We start from the raw sequence: 15,601 nt of genomic DNA on the forward strand, positions 1-15,601 counted from the left end.
TCCATCCCCACGCTCCTGTCCTGTCCATCCCCACGCTCCTGTCCTGTCCATCCCCACGCTCCTGCCCTGTCCATCCCCACGCTCCTGCCCTGTCCATCCCCACGCTCCTGCCCTGTCCATCCCCACACTCCTGTCCACCCCTACACTCCTGTCCTGTCCATCCCCACACTCCTGTCCACCCCCACACTCCTGCCCTGTCCATCCCCACACTCCTGCCCTGTCCATCCCCACACTCCTGCCCTGTCCATCCCCACACTCCAGTCCTGTCCACCCCCACACTCCTGCCCTGTCCACCCCCACACTCCTGCCCTGTCCATCCCCACACTCCTGCCCTGTCCATCCCCACACTCCTGCCCTGTCCATCCCCACACTCCAGTCCTGTCCACCCCCACACTCCCGTCCTGTCAATCCCCACACTCCTGCCCTGTCCATCCCCATACTCCTGTCCACCCCCACACTCCTGTCCTGTCCATCCCCACACTCCTGTCCACCCCCACACTCCTGTCCTGTCCATCCCCACACTCTTGTCCTGTCCATCCCCACACTCCTGTCCATCCCCACACTCCTGTCCTGTCCATCCCCACACTCCTGTCCACCCCCACACTCCAGTCCTGTCCACCCCCACACTCCCGTCCTGTCAATCCCCACACTCCTGTCCTGTCCACCCCCACACTCCTGTCCTGTCCATCCCCACACTCCTGTCCACCCCCACACTCCTGTCCTGTCCATCCCCACGCTCCTGTCCTGTCCATCCCCACACTCCTGTCCTGTCCATCCCCACACTCCTGTCCACCCCCACACTCCTGTCCTGTCCACCCCCACACTCCTGTCCTGTCCATCCCCACACTCCTGTCCACCCCCACACTCCTGTCCTGTCCATCCCCACGCTCCTGTCCTGTCCATCCCCACACTCCTGTCCTGTCCATCCCCACACTCCTGTCCATCCCCACACTCCTGTCCTGTCCATCCCCACACTCCTGTCCACCCCCACACTCCTGTCCTGTCCATCCCCACACTCCTGTCTTGTCCATCCCCACACTCCTGTCCTGTCCACCCCCACACTCCTGTCCTGTCCATCCCCACACTCCTTTCTACCATTGTCCTGAAACACGGATTTGGTCATGTCATTCTGTGGTCACATGGCTTCTCTCTGCCTTCAGATCAAGGTTAGATTCCTTCACAAGTCACCGGGGACCTTCCATGGTCTGGCCCAGTGCTTAGCACATACAAAGGGGTCAGTACTGGTGGACTGGATGCCCTGAACAGAGAGTCCGACGGAAGGGGAGGTGGGAGAAGGCCATGTCGACCTTGGTCATTTTGGGTCTTATTCTCTTTGTCGCGTCATCCACGGGGAGGTTTTATGCAGGGGAAGGAGTCAACAGAATCCAGATCTGTTGGGTTTCCTTAAATCTCGACCACAACCTGGTGATGGGGCTGGAGGGGTAACTAAGGTCAAGTTCGGTGACTGGTCTCTGGTCCCGAAATGAGTGTGAGGGAGGGTGGGATGAGCATGGCAGGAGCCACCTGCCCAGTACTCGGTCACGCTGCGGTCCATGAATCCAAAGGCGCATGGCAGAGACACGCTTTAGAGCAGGTCCCAGCTCCAGCCGCGAAACCGCGGGTCCCTGTACTTTCCCTCCTAACAAGAACTGAAGCTTGAATCCTGCATTCTATCCGCACGCTCACAAGTCTGAGCTCAGGATCGGAGCGTCAGAGCCGGGGAGGACCAGCCAGTCTCAGTGGCCCAACAGAGAAAAACCACGGGCTTGGGGGCCTCTAGGTGAGGGACACTGGCCGAACTGTCCCAGCGCCCTCATCTGTGGGAGGTGCCGAGTGACACCCACCTGCAGCCTGTCTCCAAGTGTGCACCAGGGCCACTGTGCCAAAAGCACCCGGGGACCTCGCCCACACCAACGCCATCTGTATTCCCACAACCCCCCACTTCGATATGAATGCACCTTCCCCTTGGGAACCCCTGACCTACTCTGCAGGGGGCCTGTGAGGACTGAATGAGATCTGAACTTGGAGACCTTCTGACCCTTTCCTGGGTGCTGGACAAGGAGAGGGGTTTCTATTGTTTCCTTTCCTTTCATCTCCCCTTCTGAGAACAGAAAACGGCATCTCGGGTCCCCAAAAGTCTCCTCTTTTGGCTTCTTCCGCCTGGTGGTCCCCAGCGTCCAGAGTGGCAGCAGGTGCGGGCCATCCGGGCTGGTGGGGACATTCGCTGCTGGGTGGCCCAGAACACTGGTTCCCTACTTCCTCAGCCACTGTTCCTGCTCAAACACTGACGGGACCTTTCCTTACCAGCTACCCCACACCGTCTGGCTGGTAATCCCTGGGGCGGCACCCTGGGTCATCTGGGGCCTCTTTGAAAATAGTGATACGGAGGTCCCCTCCCTGGGGATTTGGATAAGCCAGCCTGGGCACTGGGAGCTTCAAGCTCCCCGCTGAGTCTGATGTGCACCCACAGGCACCAATCAGAGCCCGAGGGGAGGTCGGTCACCCCCCGAGCATTCCAGATGGGCCCCCACTTGCCTGAAGAATGGAAAGGAGACGATTGACTCATAGAACCTCCACGTGGCCACGAGGTCAGCCCTGTTGGGGTTGGTAGCATAGTACCGCCAGGCAGCCTGCGGGCGAGAAGAGACCGGCCTGTGTCACCCGAAACTTTCATGTGGAAGCCCACACCCCTAAACCATGTCCAAGCCCTTGACTCCTAGGATTGAAATGAGCGTTGATGCCACACCCAGAGAAGCTGGGACCTGGCGTTTCTGCAGCTCCTCTGGGGACTGTCCTCGGCCCCGTCCACTAGGAGCTGTAATTGGTGTTGTGGGCACCGGGCTGAGGGGTGAACTGCAGCGGAGGGAGGGGGGAATGCTGAGTGCAAAACCCCCGAGACTCTCAGGGAAGTAGGAAGACAAATATTGTTTTTTGGGTGCAAGAGACAGCTGGAGATGGGGTTTTGATTCTAATATACTAGAACCACACTGGGGTGGTCTGGGGTCTGGGGGATAATGGGCAGACTCGTGAAGACTGGGAATTGTCTGTGCGGCCACCTGCTCGGGACTTGTGTCCCTGTAGTGAGTGTCTCTGTGGGTCTGCTACTAGATGGTCTGTGATGCTATCCTACGCAAGAAATAACAGTGCGTAGGATAGCATCACAGACCATCTATTAGCAGACCCACAGAGACACTCACTATAGGGACACAAGTCCCGAGCAGGTGGCCGCACAGACATCCAGCCCCATGCAGCTGTAGCCAGGACTCTGCTCTCTGCCCCCAACCCCCATGGAGCCGTGAAGCAGGAAGTCCCTCTGAGTGTGAGAGAGCGTGCTTCTGCCTTCGTCACCCCTGCACTACTGTCCCCAACCCCATGGCGGGGGAGGGTGGAGATGGAGAGCTGGCAGGCACCCAAGGCACTGGCGTGACTGTGTAATGGCAGGACGATGGGTGAACTGCTTAACAGTTGGCACACGTAAGGCATCTCCTCCTCTCTTGGCTTATGGGCTCTCCAGCCCTGGCAGAGGTGAGGGGCCACACCTCCTTGTAGCCAACTGGCTCAGCTCCTGGACACTGGGCTGGCTTCCTTGGGGGTCCCCAGGTCCAGACTAGGGTGGGGAGTAGAAAGACCCAACTCTGCACTGCAGAATCATTAACTAAACAGCAGATGGCTTGGTCCCTGTCTGAGTTCTGTGACTATTTCCTGATTGGCTTAGAACCTGAATGCAAGAGTGACAGGACTGTCACTAAGGACCCAGATAACCACAGAAACACCCCAAATCACCCACAAGCAGGCATGGTCCTGGGTCCCATCCTAGACCGGGCATGCCTCCTCTTGTACAAGTACACACAGACACATATGTCCACATGTGCATGTACACCCCCACAATGCATGCACACACATGTCCACACCACACACACATGTACACATACCCTCATATGCATGCACACTCGCACACCACCCATACATGCACACACCCAACATGCACACCCACCCACACATGCATGTACACAACCACACATGCACGCGCACACACCCAACATGCGCACATACACACGCATGCACACATACCCACATATGCATGCCCACACACCCACACATGCATGTACACACACCCACATGTGCACACACCCACACATGTGCACACATGGATCTTAACCCCATCCAGCTCATCTCCAGACAGACAGACCTGAATGAGCTCAGCGGCCGGTTTCCTCCTTTTCTCAAAGTGCTTCTGACGGTGCTGCTCCTGCACCTTGAGCGCCAGCCCAGACCCCAGGATGCCCTGGAGGGAACGGCAGGCTCTGAGTCAGCCCCACAGGACACTCCCGGGGCCCCGCTCCACTCCCAGGACCCCAGTGGCAGCACTAAGTGACAGGGAGAAGGGGAAAGACCCCTCCTTCTCTTGCAGGGAGCAGGTTGCTGGGTGACATAGAGCCTTGAGGTCAGGAAGGTGTGACTCTGCCACCTCGGTGGCACTTTGCCCCTTCTGCCGCTGCGCCGCTTCCTAACCGCCACCGGAGCCCCGAGGCCCCGGGCAGGCCTCGCACCCCTGAGACTCAGCGCCTCCTCGGGGAGGTGGGAGCGGTCCCTGCCCCACTGCTGTGAGAAGGGAGACGGGACAGCACGTGGGAGCTGCCTAGGGAGGGGGCACGGAACCCACGGCCAGGACGCTTGCGTGGAGTCAGCCCGTGGCTGCCTGACAGGCTGCTCGGGACTTGCTGCCACTGGGGTGCCCAGAGCTGTGACGTTTTGTCCCCCAGGTCAGACCTGCGTGCGGACTAAATGGAGGAAAGCACATCCTTTCTCCTTGAGAGAGCCTGTCAGCCCCACAGCCCTCCCGTCACAGCGGAGGAAACTGACCTCCGGAAAGGCCGTGGGCCCGAGGTCAAGCCGCCCAAGGTGGGGCTGCCGTGGAGAAAGAACATCCCAACCTCAGCGCGGGGCTGAGGGCTGGACTGTCACATCAGGAGGTTCCTCTTGGCCTTCAGGGTTAAACGCTAGGCTGTGGGACCCGCAGACCTGGGACCCCTGGTCCACGCACTAAGCCCGTGGAACCTCGGTTCTCTCGCCTGGAAAACGGAGGCAAGCAGAGCACCGAGCCCCTAACGGGGTCACGCAGATGAACGAGACGGTGCAGGGAGAGCACCTGGCATGACTCCAGCACACGGTAGGTTCAACAGGGTCATCTCCTGCCACGTGCATGTGACACTGTGGGCCTGGGCTTGGGGAACTGATTCTATCAGGAGCCGAGACGCGCTCTGGAAGGCAGTGCATTTTCTTCAACAGAAGCAAGCAGGGAGGGAAGGGAGCTGCACATACGAAGGACCTGCTACGTGCAAGAGATACATGATTGTCGTAACGACACACGTGTACATAATTGTAACGGTGGGTACTGGGCTTAGCGGGGCGATCGCTTCGTCAAGTACATAAATGTCTAATCACTATGTGGTACCCCTGAACCTAATGTAATATTGTATGTTGACTGTAATTGGAAATTTATAAAAATGAAATACAATGACCTGGCTGGTTTGGCTCAGTGGTTAGAGAGTTGGCCCGCGGACCAATGAGTTGCGGGTTCTATTCCGGTCAGGGGCATGTACCTTGGTTGTGGCTCGTCCCCGGCCCTGGTCAGGTTGTGCGGGAGGCAACCAGTCGATGTGTCCCTCTCACATCGATGTTTCTCTCTCTCCCTCTCTCTCTCTCTTCTTCTCTCCCCTTCCCTCCCACTCTAGCTGATGATAAATAGGAAAATATCCTCGGGTGAGGATTAAAAAAAAGGAAGAAATCCGTGGGTGAAGAACGTTATGGAAGCCCCCAAGGAGCTCAGTTTCCTGGGGAGGAGATACGGAGCCGTGTATCCCAGCAGGGCCCCCAGACGCCTTTCCAGGGCTTTGCCCGGAGGAGGGTGCCACTGACCCATCTAAAGACGGCAGCGTTGAAACGGGGTCTCGGAGGACTCACTCCTGGCAAAGGGACCAGCACAGCGCCTGGCAGGGTGGGGCACCATACTGGAGGAGGCGCTGCTGAGTGGGTACAGCTGGACTTCGCGGTGGGAAGGGACGGAAGAGGAGGCTGGCTGGTGGAGCGGGGCCGCTGGGCAGGGGTCCTGGGTGTCACGCTGGGATGCCCGGTGCGCACGGAAGGTACTCACCGCTGGCAGCGCAAAGAAGGAGACGCCGATTAAGGAGAAGGTGGCTGCGATCAGACGGCCTTCCCACGTCTTGGGTGTCTTGTCTCCATAGCCAATGGTGGCCAGTGTGATCTGGAGAGAGAAGGTCTCAGACGTGGGGCTCCCCAGGGACAGGGAAACCGGGGGTGTGTCCCTGAGCTCCACCCACCAGCCTCTGTACTGACTGGGGAGGGGCTGCGGCACTTGGAACAAGACCCCCGGGGAGAAAAGCTACCAAGTGTGGAGGCTTTGGGGGCACACTCGTCTCTAAGTTAAGGATTTCCCACCTGTAGTCAATCACTCAGCAAATATTTCAATAACTGCAAACGTGTCTGTGCATGTATGTACATGTGTGTATTTGTGTGTGCGATTTTGTGGGTAGCCGTGTTCCCAAATATGTGTGCTTGTGGGGTATTTACATTGATTGTGTGCATACGTGTGCACACCTGCCGTGTGCTGTGCACTCCCGTGTGTGATGACACGCAGAGGCTGTCCGTGTGCATGGACTTTGGAACACGAAAGGCAGGCTATCCGAGCAGTGAAGTGTGGCTTCTGCAGCCCAACTGCCTGAGTTCAGATCCCACGTCAGTTACCAACGGGCTCAGCGGTCTTCCTGGAATTAGTTCCATAGCTGCTTCATGCCTCAGTTTCCCCCTTTTTTATATATATTTCTCACCCGAGGATATTTTTCTATTTATCTTCAGATAGAGTGGGAGAGGGTGTGGGGGATGTGAGAGAGGCACATCGATTGGTTGTCTCCTGCACAACCCCGACCAGGGCTGGGGACCGAACAGCAATCGAGGTACGTGCCCTTGACCGGAATTGAATGATGTTCCAACCTCTGAGCCAAACTGGCCAGGGCAGTTCCCCCATTTTTATAAAGTCTCATAATAATTGAGTTAAAGCACGTTAATAAAGGTAAAGTGCTTGGAGCAAGGCTCTGGAGCGAAGCAAGCCGGCAGCAGGTGCTCCTCTTGTCACCACGTGTCCCTGCGGGGGTGGGGCCGTCCCCCTCCAGGTGTGTCTGAAGGTCTGCCCCTATGTCTGTCTGCACATGCGTGGCTGGGCTGATGACAGCCGACGACTGGGGTAAGGGCCCTGGTGACCATGGGACCAGACTGTTCCGAGCCCTGAGGTCTTATAAACACGATGGAGAGCCTGTTCGTCCACAGTGCACGGCCTGCGGGGGCGTCTCCCGCAGGCAGGATGGAAACGGACGAGGCCCAGCTCTCGCTGTGGCTGCAGGTGCACGGCCGGGCCCGCCCCACCTCTCTGTGGGTCACCCATCCCCACGAGGCTCCGCAGGGCAGTGACTCACCAGGCCCCACCAAAGGGCGTCTGCGTAGGTCTCAAACTCCTCTTTCATTTCCCCTCCTTGTGCGTCCACCTCCGGCACGTCTTTCTCGACCAGGTAGACGAGAAATGAAGAAAGGATGAGCGTCAGGAAGCCGATGTACCAGGCGGTGATGAGCTCCTGAACAGCGAGCAGAGGACAGGGAGTGGTCACGGGCGCCTGCTGGGCGGACGCTGGAGGCAGACACCCCGGGGCTGGATCGAGCCCAGCTTTACCAGCTCTGTGACCACGGCCACGTCGCTCACCCTCTCTGGTCCTCACCCATCACTGTCCAATGGGGTCAGTGACATGGCCGTGATTTCCACCTGAACACAACGAGCGCACGGCTGTAAGAGGAGGGAAGATTCCCTCGGGGTGACCTCTGTCTCAGCTCGAGAGGCCTTGCCTGGGATGAGACAGCCTGGCCGCTGCCGCTGAGACAAGGCTCAGGACTCAGGAGGCTCAATTCCACGCAGGACTGGGCAGAACGAAGCTCAGTCCTCCTGGGAAACCAACGGTCAGGGGAGAGCGTGTGGCTCCGTGGACAGAGCCGTGGACAGGGCCCCAGCCTGCCACCAAGTGACTGTGTGACCTGGGAAATGACCCCTCCTCCTCAGCCTTAGTTTCCAGTTTTAAAACGAAGGCCTGGACCACAGCGCTGCAGAAAGTGACGTGTGCATTACCGGTGGAATATAATTTTCATGCCAGTCACCTACTGATTGAAACCATACTAAAGATGAGCATGTGTAACACATAAAACCTATTATGTCGCGCATATTGTCACGTGATGGACTAGGACATAAGTAAGTAAAGAAGAGAAAGTTGACTGCAAAAAAAAAAAATAGTTAAGGAATAGGAAGGACGGTGCAGAGATGTGGCCAACATGGGCATCGCTGGAGTTCCACACACTCTGAATGACAACCCTAAGGCTCTATTTCTCTCATTCTACGCCAATGTCAAGGGTTAGCACGGCAGCTTGGGCAGGAAGAAAGTCAAGGGTATTGGTACACGCGATCTGGAGATTAGGCCCATCATCCCTGCTGAGTCATCAGAGAACAGAGTTGTTCACATCAATATGCGTCATGCGTCTGACCGTCTGCAGCCTGTCAGCTGGCTTTTGGGTCACCAGGATCTCGCTGACAGGTGCTTCCTGCCTCCCTCCAGGCCTTTGCTGACACTGGTCTCGCTGAACTGCCCTCCCCCACCTGAGCAACCAGAGCATCATCGTCCTCAGACTCATGTCACCGCCATCATGACGTTTTCCGGGATGTCTGCTCCCCAACTAGAGCTAGGGTTCACTTCTAGTTCCTTTATGCCTTTGCTATTTTCCAAGAGGACTTCTCTAAATGTCCAACATTTCTTTACACCCCTGTGCTCATGGGTCTGGCCTCCCCGGAGTCTCACACGCACAGTGTACACGTCTGAGCTCACTCCACAGCAGAGGGCGGGGCTGGTTTCCATGGTGCACGCGATCCAGCCCCTCCTCCAGTGTCTGCCCTGCAGAGGGTTCGGGAAGGAAAGCACGAATTAGACCACCAACCAGGGCCAGGGACACATTGCAACCGAGGTACGTGCCCTTAGTGGGAACCAATCGACCGCAGGTCGATGCTCTAACCACTGAGCCAAACCAGCCAGGGCTGCCTTGGATGATTAAGAGGTGGCATAATGTTCATTGGTGAGGAGCAGAATTGTGTCCCAATTCTGTGGTCTGCAGTCATTTAAAAGGCTATTCACAATAATAAATAGCAGTGCTATTTACAATAGCTAATATCTGGAAACAGCCCAAGTGCCCATCAGTAGGTGAGTGGATAGAAAAGCTGTGGTACATGTACACAATGGAGTACTATGCAGCTGTAAGAAAGAGCGATCTCTTATCCTTTGAGACGACATGCAGGGACCAGGAGAGTATTATGAGAAGCGAAATAAGCCCGTCAGAGAAAGACAAATACCATGTGATCTCACTTATTTGTGGAACATAGTGAACAAAATAAACTGTGGACCAAAAGAGATCCAGAGACATGGAAGCAGGGAACAGATGGACAAACCTCAGAGGGATGAGGGGTGGGAGGAGAGGGCAGAGATAAACCAAAGAACTTACATGCATATATGCACACTCAATCAACACAGACACTAGGCTGGGGAAGGCAGGAGGGGGTGAGAGTGGGAAGGAGGGGGTCAATGGGGAAAAATGGGGAACATCTGTAATAATCTCGACAATGAAAAATATAAATAAATAAAAATAGAAGGCAATTCAGAGTAACTCTGCCGTCACCCACTTTCCCCCAGAGCCTGGGCAGAGCTGATGTCCAGGGCTCCTGCACATGCCTGAGCCCGAGTCAGGTGGGGGCTGGTGTATGGGGCCTGGCTAATGTGGGCAGTGACGGGCGAAAGTCCTTTCTGCAGGACGCTCCAGGCCCCTCTTCCCTGGCCTTGGGGACTCAGGCTCATTTTCAAGACCGACGGGGGCCGCACAGCCCACCTGACACCATGTGGGAGGAGCCGGCATTTCTGTGCCAGGCTGTGGAGACTGCGGGGCTTCTCGTTCTGGGCACAGAGCCTGTCCTGGCCTGTCCTTAGGAGTCCAACTGCGTGACGTGGGCGCTCATCTCTGATTCCCCTGAGCAACACCCGCCGGAGGGTCCTTGGCTGGATTTCTCCTGCTCCGGCCTCGGAGGTGCGGCCCTCCTTCCTCCTCCAGGGCTCAGCTGGCACAGGGACGTTCAAACGACATGGTATCTAAGGTCTGGGCTACGGGAGCACCAGGGCTCCACGTACAGAACTCCGCCTGCCTCCGTTTCCACACCTGCTCAAGTGCATGGGACTCTGGGAGGGGGTCAGACTAAGTCCCACTGCCTGGCTTCTGATCTCCCGAGAGAGGTGAGCTCCACCAAGACCATCACTGAACCACTGGACTGGGGCCCTGGAACCCCACTGTCTGGTGTGTGCCCCAGGGCGTGACCTTGGGCAGGTTACTTCCTCTTTCTGCATCAGCTCCCTTATCCGTGTGATGAGGAGACAACAGCGCCCCCTTCTGGGGTGAGCTGATCAGTGTTCTAGGCACCAATCAATAGCAACCGAGCCCTCTCCAGGCGGTGGGTGTGGCTGTCACCGGAGGTGAGCTCCTGCTGTTCTCACTTCCTAGTGCAGGGACCAAGACCCAGAGGGTCACAGAAAATCACCCAAATCACACAGTAGAGTTTGGATCCAACCCCGTCTGCATGGTTCTGGAACCTTCTCCCCCACCCCACAGCCCCTTGCATTGGCTCATTTCATCCTCTCAACACCCCAGAGGGAGACGCAGTATGACGCCCGTGTGAGGAACGAGCAAACTGCGGGGCAAACAGGGTCGAGTGACAGGTCGTTTGTGTCTGGTGGAGCTGAGACCTGAGCCCAGGTGGGCCAGCTTCTGCTCACGGGCGGCACACCTGCTCGTGCCCCTCCCCCAGCTCCTCCCCGTCATCGCCGTCAGTGGTGGCAGAATGACGGACGTGGGGGACACCACGCTCGAGGGGCCGCCCACGTGGCCGCGTGGCTTCCCTGCGGCACCTACTTTGCTGTGGGCGCAGATGGCCGAGCCCAGCAGCTTCCAGGTGCCGCCCCGCCGGTCCATCCGCAGCATGCGCAGGATCTGCAGGAAGCGCAGGCTCCGCAGGGACGTGGCCAGGACATTGCCCTGGTTGCCCACGGCGACCACGGGCACAGAGGCGATCAGCACGAAGATGTCTGGGAAAGAGGGCAGACAGAAGGCCAGTGACCGGGGCTGTCACCAGAGGCCCCGCACACGAGCGTGCGCCAAGCACTGCTGTGTTCCACGTGACTCGCCCACATGCGGTAAGTGGGCTTATGGTCCTGTGACAGAGGAGGACACGCGGGATCTAAGGTGTAGCTGAAGCCACTAAGCAGATTTTCCTGGTAAAAGGAGAATCTGCTGGAATGGAGAGGAGGAACAGAATGGCTGAACTCAATCTGGAGAGTCAGAGGAGTTATGGTGCAGGAAACACCTTGAGAGGTAGTGAGCGCCCCGTGACTGGAGGTATGTGAGCAGTCTACGTGACCAGCTGAAGGCTGCTGCGAAGGGACCTGGAGCATCAGAGAGGAGGGCATGTTGCACTAAGGCCTTTCAGGGCCCTTCAACCCTGATGGTCTATAATCCTGAACTTGAACCCCCCCCCGGGATTTGACACTCTAGGTCCCCTGACCGTCACTGCCGGCAGACTTATGTCTTGTCACTCTGAAATCGGCAGGATCTTCAGGTGGGAACCTATGGGTCCACGCTGCACCAACAGGGGCAAGTGAGGGCTCCCACCTTCTCTGCTTTCAGATGCCTGCCCCCGAAGGAAGGGGCTCGGTGACACCTCCTCAAAGCAACTCTCAGGTCCAGACCCGGCCACATGGTGGCAGAGGACGGTATAGGGGCTGGTTCGTGCAGACCGGAGTGTCAGGATGGAATAGGCTACTTCCTGTGGGACTGGAACATGATTCAGCTCCATGAGCCTCAGTCCCCACCTCTGGAAAATGGGCATAACGTGGTCCCATAGAGGCAATTCTCAACCACCAGCGGTGTCATGCCTCGCACCCCCACCGCAGCCAGTCTGGAATTTGGGCTGTCACGATGACTGGGGTGCTACTACTCTAGGGACCGGGATGCTCAACAGTCTGCAATGGGCTGGCTCCTTCACAGCCCAAATGCCAAGGGTGCCCCCATGCCCACGAAGAGCCCGTGCTCTGTGCCGTCCTTACGCGGAGGGGCACAGGAGGGGGAATTCAGCAGCAGAAGATGGGAGCTCGTGGAGGTGGGGCGACAGGCTGGGCACCTCCGCAGAGCCCCAGGAGTTCCCAGAGGGAGCATGTGGGAAGGGGACCCGGCCCCAGAGGACTCGGGGCAGGCCTTACCCAGCATGCACAGGGGCTTCCTGGCAAACTTCAGCCGCCCCCGCCAGCCCTTGTATCGGCAGCAGCAGCCGGCAGCCCAGATCCTCAAAGCAAACTCGGCTCCGAAGACGAAAATTGCAAATGTTTCCTGGGTGGAAGAAATATGCAGAGACGCGGATTAACCGGGACCCGGGCCCTGCTCTGCTGGTGGAGGGGAGGGAACAGGTGCCCCTCGGGCGGGGCAGATCCCATCTTCATTCTCACGTGCTAACGGCCCCTAACATTCAGGTTTGCAAAGTGATGACTTGTTCTTTTCTTCCGTATTTCTGTTCCAATGGATTATTTTTAAAAATCTCGCTAATGTACTAAAAGCCCCTAAGCAGTGCAGCTGGGTTGAAAAGAGACGTTTCAATGAAGCCGTCTGCTACTCCCGCCCTGTGCCGGGCGCCTGGTGTTGCTCATCGTGGCTGATGTTACCCGGTGCGGCTCCTGGACCAGGCAACATCAGGACCGAGTTTCGTAATTCATCTTCATTTTACATTTCGAGAAACCAAGGCAAAGAATGGCTAGACAAATTTCCCAAGGCTTCAAAGTGGCAAAGAACGAACCCCAGGCTGGGACTGTGGCTCGGAGCCCACATCAGTAGCACTGTGCTGCCTCCTGGGTCACTGGGTCGGCCCCTCCCCTCCCACGCCTCCTGCTGCTCAGACAGGACACCTGCCCCCTCTCTCTTTGGTGGTCTCCTTGGGGGCCTGGGGAGTGGCTGCTCCATAGTGATCCCAGAAACCTAGTTCCTGGAACTGGCATAGGGGCTGGTTTGTGCAGACCGGAGTGTCAGGATGGAATAGGCTACTTCCTGTGTGACTGGAACATGACTCAGCTCCGTGAGCCTCAGTCTCCACCTCTGGAAAATGGGCATAACGTGGTCCCATAGAGGCAATTCTCAACCACCAGTGGTGTTGGCCCACTTAGGACTCAGCTCAGGTGTGTGGCTCGTAAGCACCTGCTCTCAGAAGTGACCTGCTGACTTTGGAGGTGAGGATGTCCTGTCAGTGTGAGGCAAAGCTTCTGCTGTTTTGTAAATCCTAGTTGGGGGGGTGACTGGCACCCCCTTCCCTGAAGAGGTGGGCTGAGTCCTCAGTCGGCAAGGGAGTGGTCATGCAGAGGGGCAGGAGCCAGGGCTGGCCAGGCTGCAGAAAAAGCCAGCCCTTCCTGGGGCCTCTGTGCCTGGTGCGGAGGAGGCTGCCCCAGCCCATCAGCACGTGCTGCTCACCTGATATTTTCACGTATCTGAGGCGAGGGTACGAGGAGACCGAGGGGCATTAGGAACTTGCTGAGGGATGCTAATCCCACTCTGTCCACCACACCCCGGATGGAGAACAGAAAGGGAAACAGGCCGAGGTACTGGGAGGGAGGCCGGAAAGTTTCATGTAGAAATTCGGCTTTGTACTTGGCCTTGAACAGAGTAAGATGCTCACGGTTTACAAAGGAAAAGCAGAGGCAGGGTTTAGAATGGAAGGTGCCTTTGAGTTAACTCTCAGAGGACTGGGAAGCTGTATTTTGGAATTTAATGGGTGCATATTGGTTTTCGCTCTGACCTTGTCTGTGCCCCCTTACCTCTGATCTGGAATGACAAATGGCATTCCCCATGCCACCTGTGCCCCTGGCTGACCTGCCCGGTTGATCCAGGCATTGCTTTCTCATAGACCTGGACTCGGCTAGAGACTCCAGGAAGCCAAGACCAACTGGGCACGACCGCACCCGAGGGCTTCGCGGTGAACGTCCCACCAGAAGCGTCTACCCCAGAAACAGCACCACGGCGGGTCCTCGATCTCACCAGTAACAGAAGCCAGTCTCCCGAAACAGTCTCGTACTCCTTGAACGTGGTCAGGACAGCCAGGATCAAGCACCCCAGGACGATCAGGAACCTATAGGGAAAGAAGGAGTCGAATGAAGCATTAAGTCCTGGCCTCCTCCAAGGCTGGTCAGGGAAAGGTGACAAACAGGGGGAAGAGGCCACGACCTCCATCGGGTGAGGCCATGACCTCCGTCGGCATGAGGACATGACCTCCATCGGCATGAGGCCATGACCTCCATCAGGTGAGGCCACGACCTCCATCGGGTGAGGCCACGACCTCCGTCGACATGAGGCCACGACCTCCATCGGGATGAGGCCACAACCTCCATCAGATGAGGCCACGACCTCCGTCGGCATGAGGACACGACCTCCATCGGATGAGGTCATGATCTCCATGGGGCATGGGCGTGTGTTGTGTTATTCTATTTAACCTCATAACAAACTGTAAGGAAGGTAGGGTAAATATTCCAGTTAAAGAAAACAAGGCTGGGAGGGTTAGGCACTGTGCGTGTTTCTGCTTCATCAGCCAGTTAGTGGAATTGGTTAGCTGGAATTCAGACGAGATCACCGGGTCCCAAGCCAGGGGCTGCAGACTCCCCGAAGACCAAAGTTGTGCCATGCTTTACTAATCATGAGGAATGTGAATAAATTAATAACATGTCCTGCACGTGTAAGACAACGGTTTTCCAATATATGAAAAAGTTCTCAGTGTAAAGAAGACACAAACTCCTTCCAAACACTGATCAATTCAGTGAAAGCCTCTATCATGGTGTCTCAGTACATTTTTTTTTCTTACAGTCAACAGATCCTCCAGGAAATAACGTCTTTCCGCTGGGGATCTTGAGAACTGTTTATGAAATTACAGAGTGTTCTTCCCACCGGCAGGAACAGGAGCCAGAGCCTCCACACTGAGGGATGTGGAACGCTGTTCCCTGAAAGGTCATGGAGGGGTCATCCGGTCCATACCCGTGCCTGAGGCAGGAGCACACTGCAAACGATTTTTTGAGACCATTATCTTTGTAAAATGTGTGTGTGTGTGTGTGTGGGGGGGGGGGGGGGGTGCATGCTTCATTGTTTGAAAGAAAAATGGTTCCACTCCACTCTTGGTGGACAGTCTTTGGTCCAATGGTCAGCATGAGGTTCCCTGGGTCTAGGAGGGAATTTACAAGCTGGGGTCCATGGGTGAAGCTCAGTATCACACACTCAGGTTCTCCTGCTTTATAGGATCTGGCTCTTCACCCTATTAGGTTCCAATCCATGCTTCCTTGGCTAGCTTGTGTGAGTAGATGCCACTTGTTCGCTCGCTCATTCATTCATTCATTCATTCATTCTACATTTATGTGGCAGGCAGCGGGGACGCTGAGCT

At 56.7% G+C, this 15,601-nt stretch overlaps 1 protein-coding gene across 1 annotated transcript in view; it reads right to left on the reverse strand.

Moving 5' to 3' along the window:
- KCNQ3 (potassium voltage-gated channel subfamily Q member 3) overlaps nt 1-15,601 on the reverse strand; it is a 199,493-nt gene that overhangs the window by 19,296 nt on the left and 164,596 nt on the right. Inside the window, exons 2-8 of the mRNA XM_036263963.1 lie at nt 14,215-14,305; nt 12,399-12,525; nt 11,056-11,228; nt 7,491-7,646; nt 6,155-6,265; nt 4,190-4,285; nt 2,536-2,630 (exon numbers count right to left, since the gene is read on the reverse strand). Coding sequence (XP_036119856.1) covers nt 2,536-2,630; nt 4,190-4,285; nt 6,155-6,265; nt 7,491-7,646; nt 11,056-11,228; nt 12,399-12,525; nt 14,215-14,305 — 849 coding nt within the window. The remainder of the gene's footprint in view (nt 1-2,535; nt 2,631-4,189; nt 4,286-6,154; nt 6,266-7,490; nt 7,647-11,055; nt 11,229-12,398; nt 12,526-14,214; nt 14,306-15,601) is intronic.

Source organism: Molossus molossus, unplaced genomic scaffold (assembly GCF_014108415.1).
Source record: "Molossus molossus isolate mMolMol1 unplaced genomic scaffold, mMolMol1.p scaffold_m16_p_16, whole genome shotgun sequence".
Classification (NCBI taxonomy): Eukaryota; Metazoa; Chordata; class Mammalia; order Chiroptera; family Molossidae; genus Molossus; species Molossus molossus.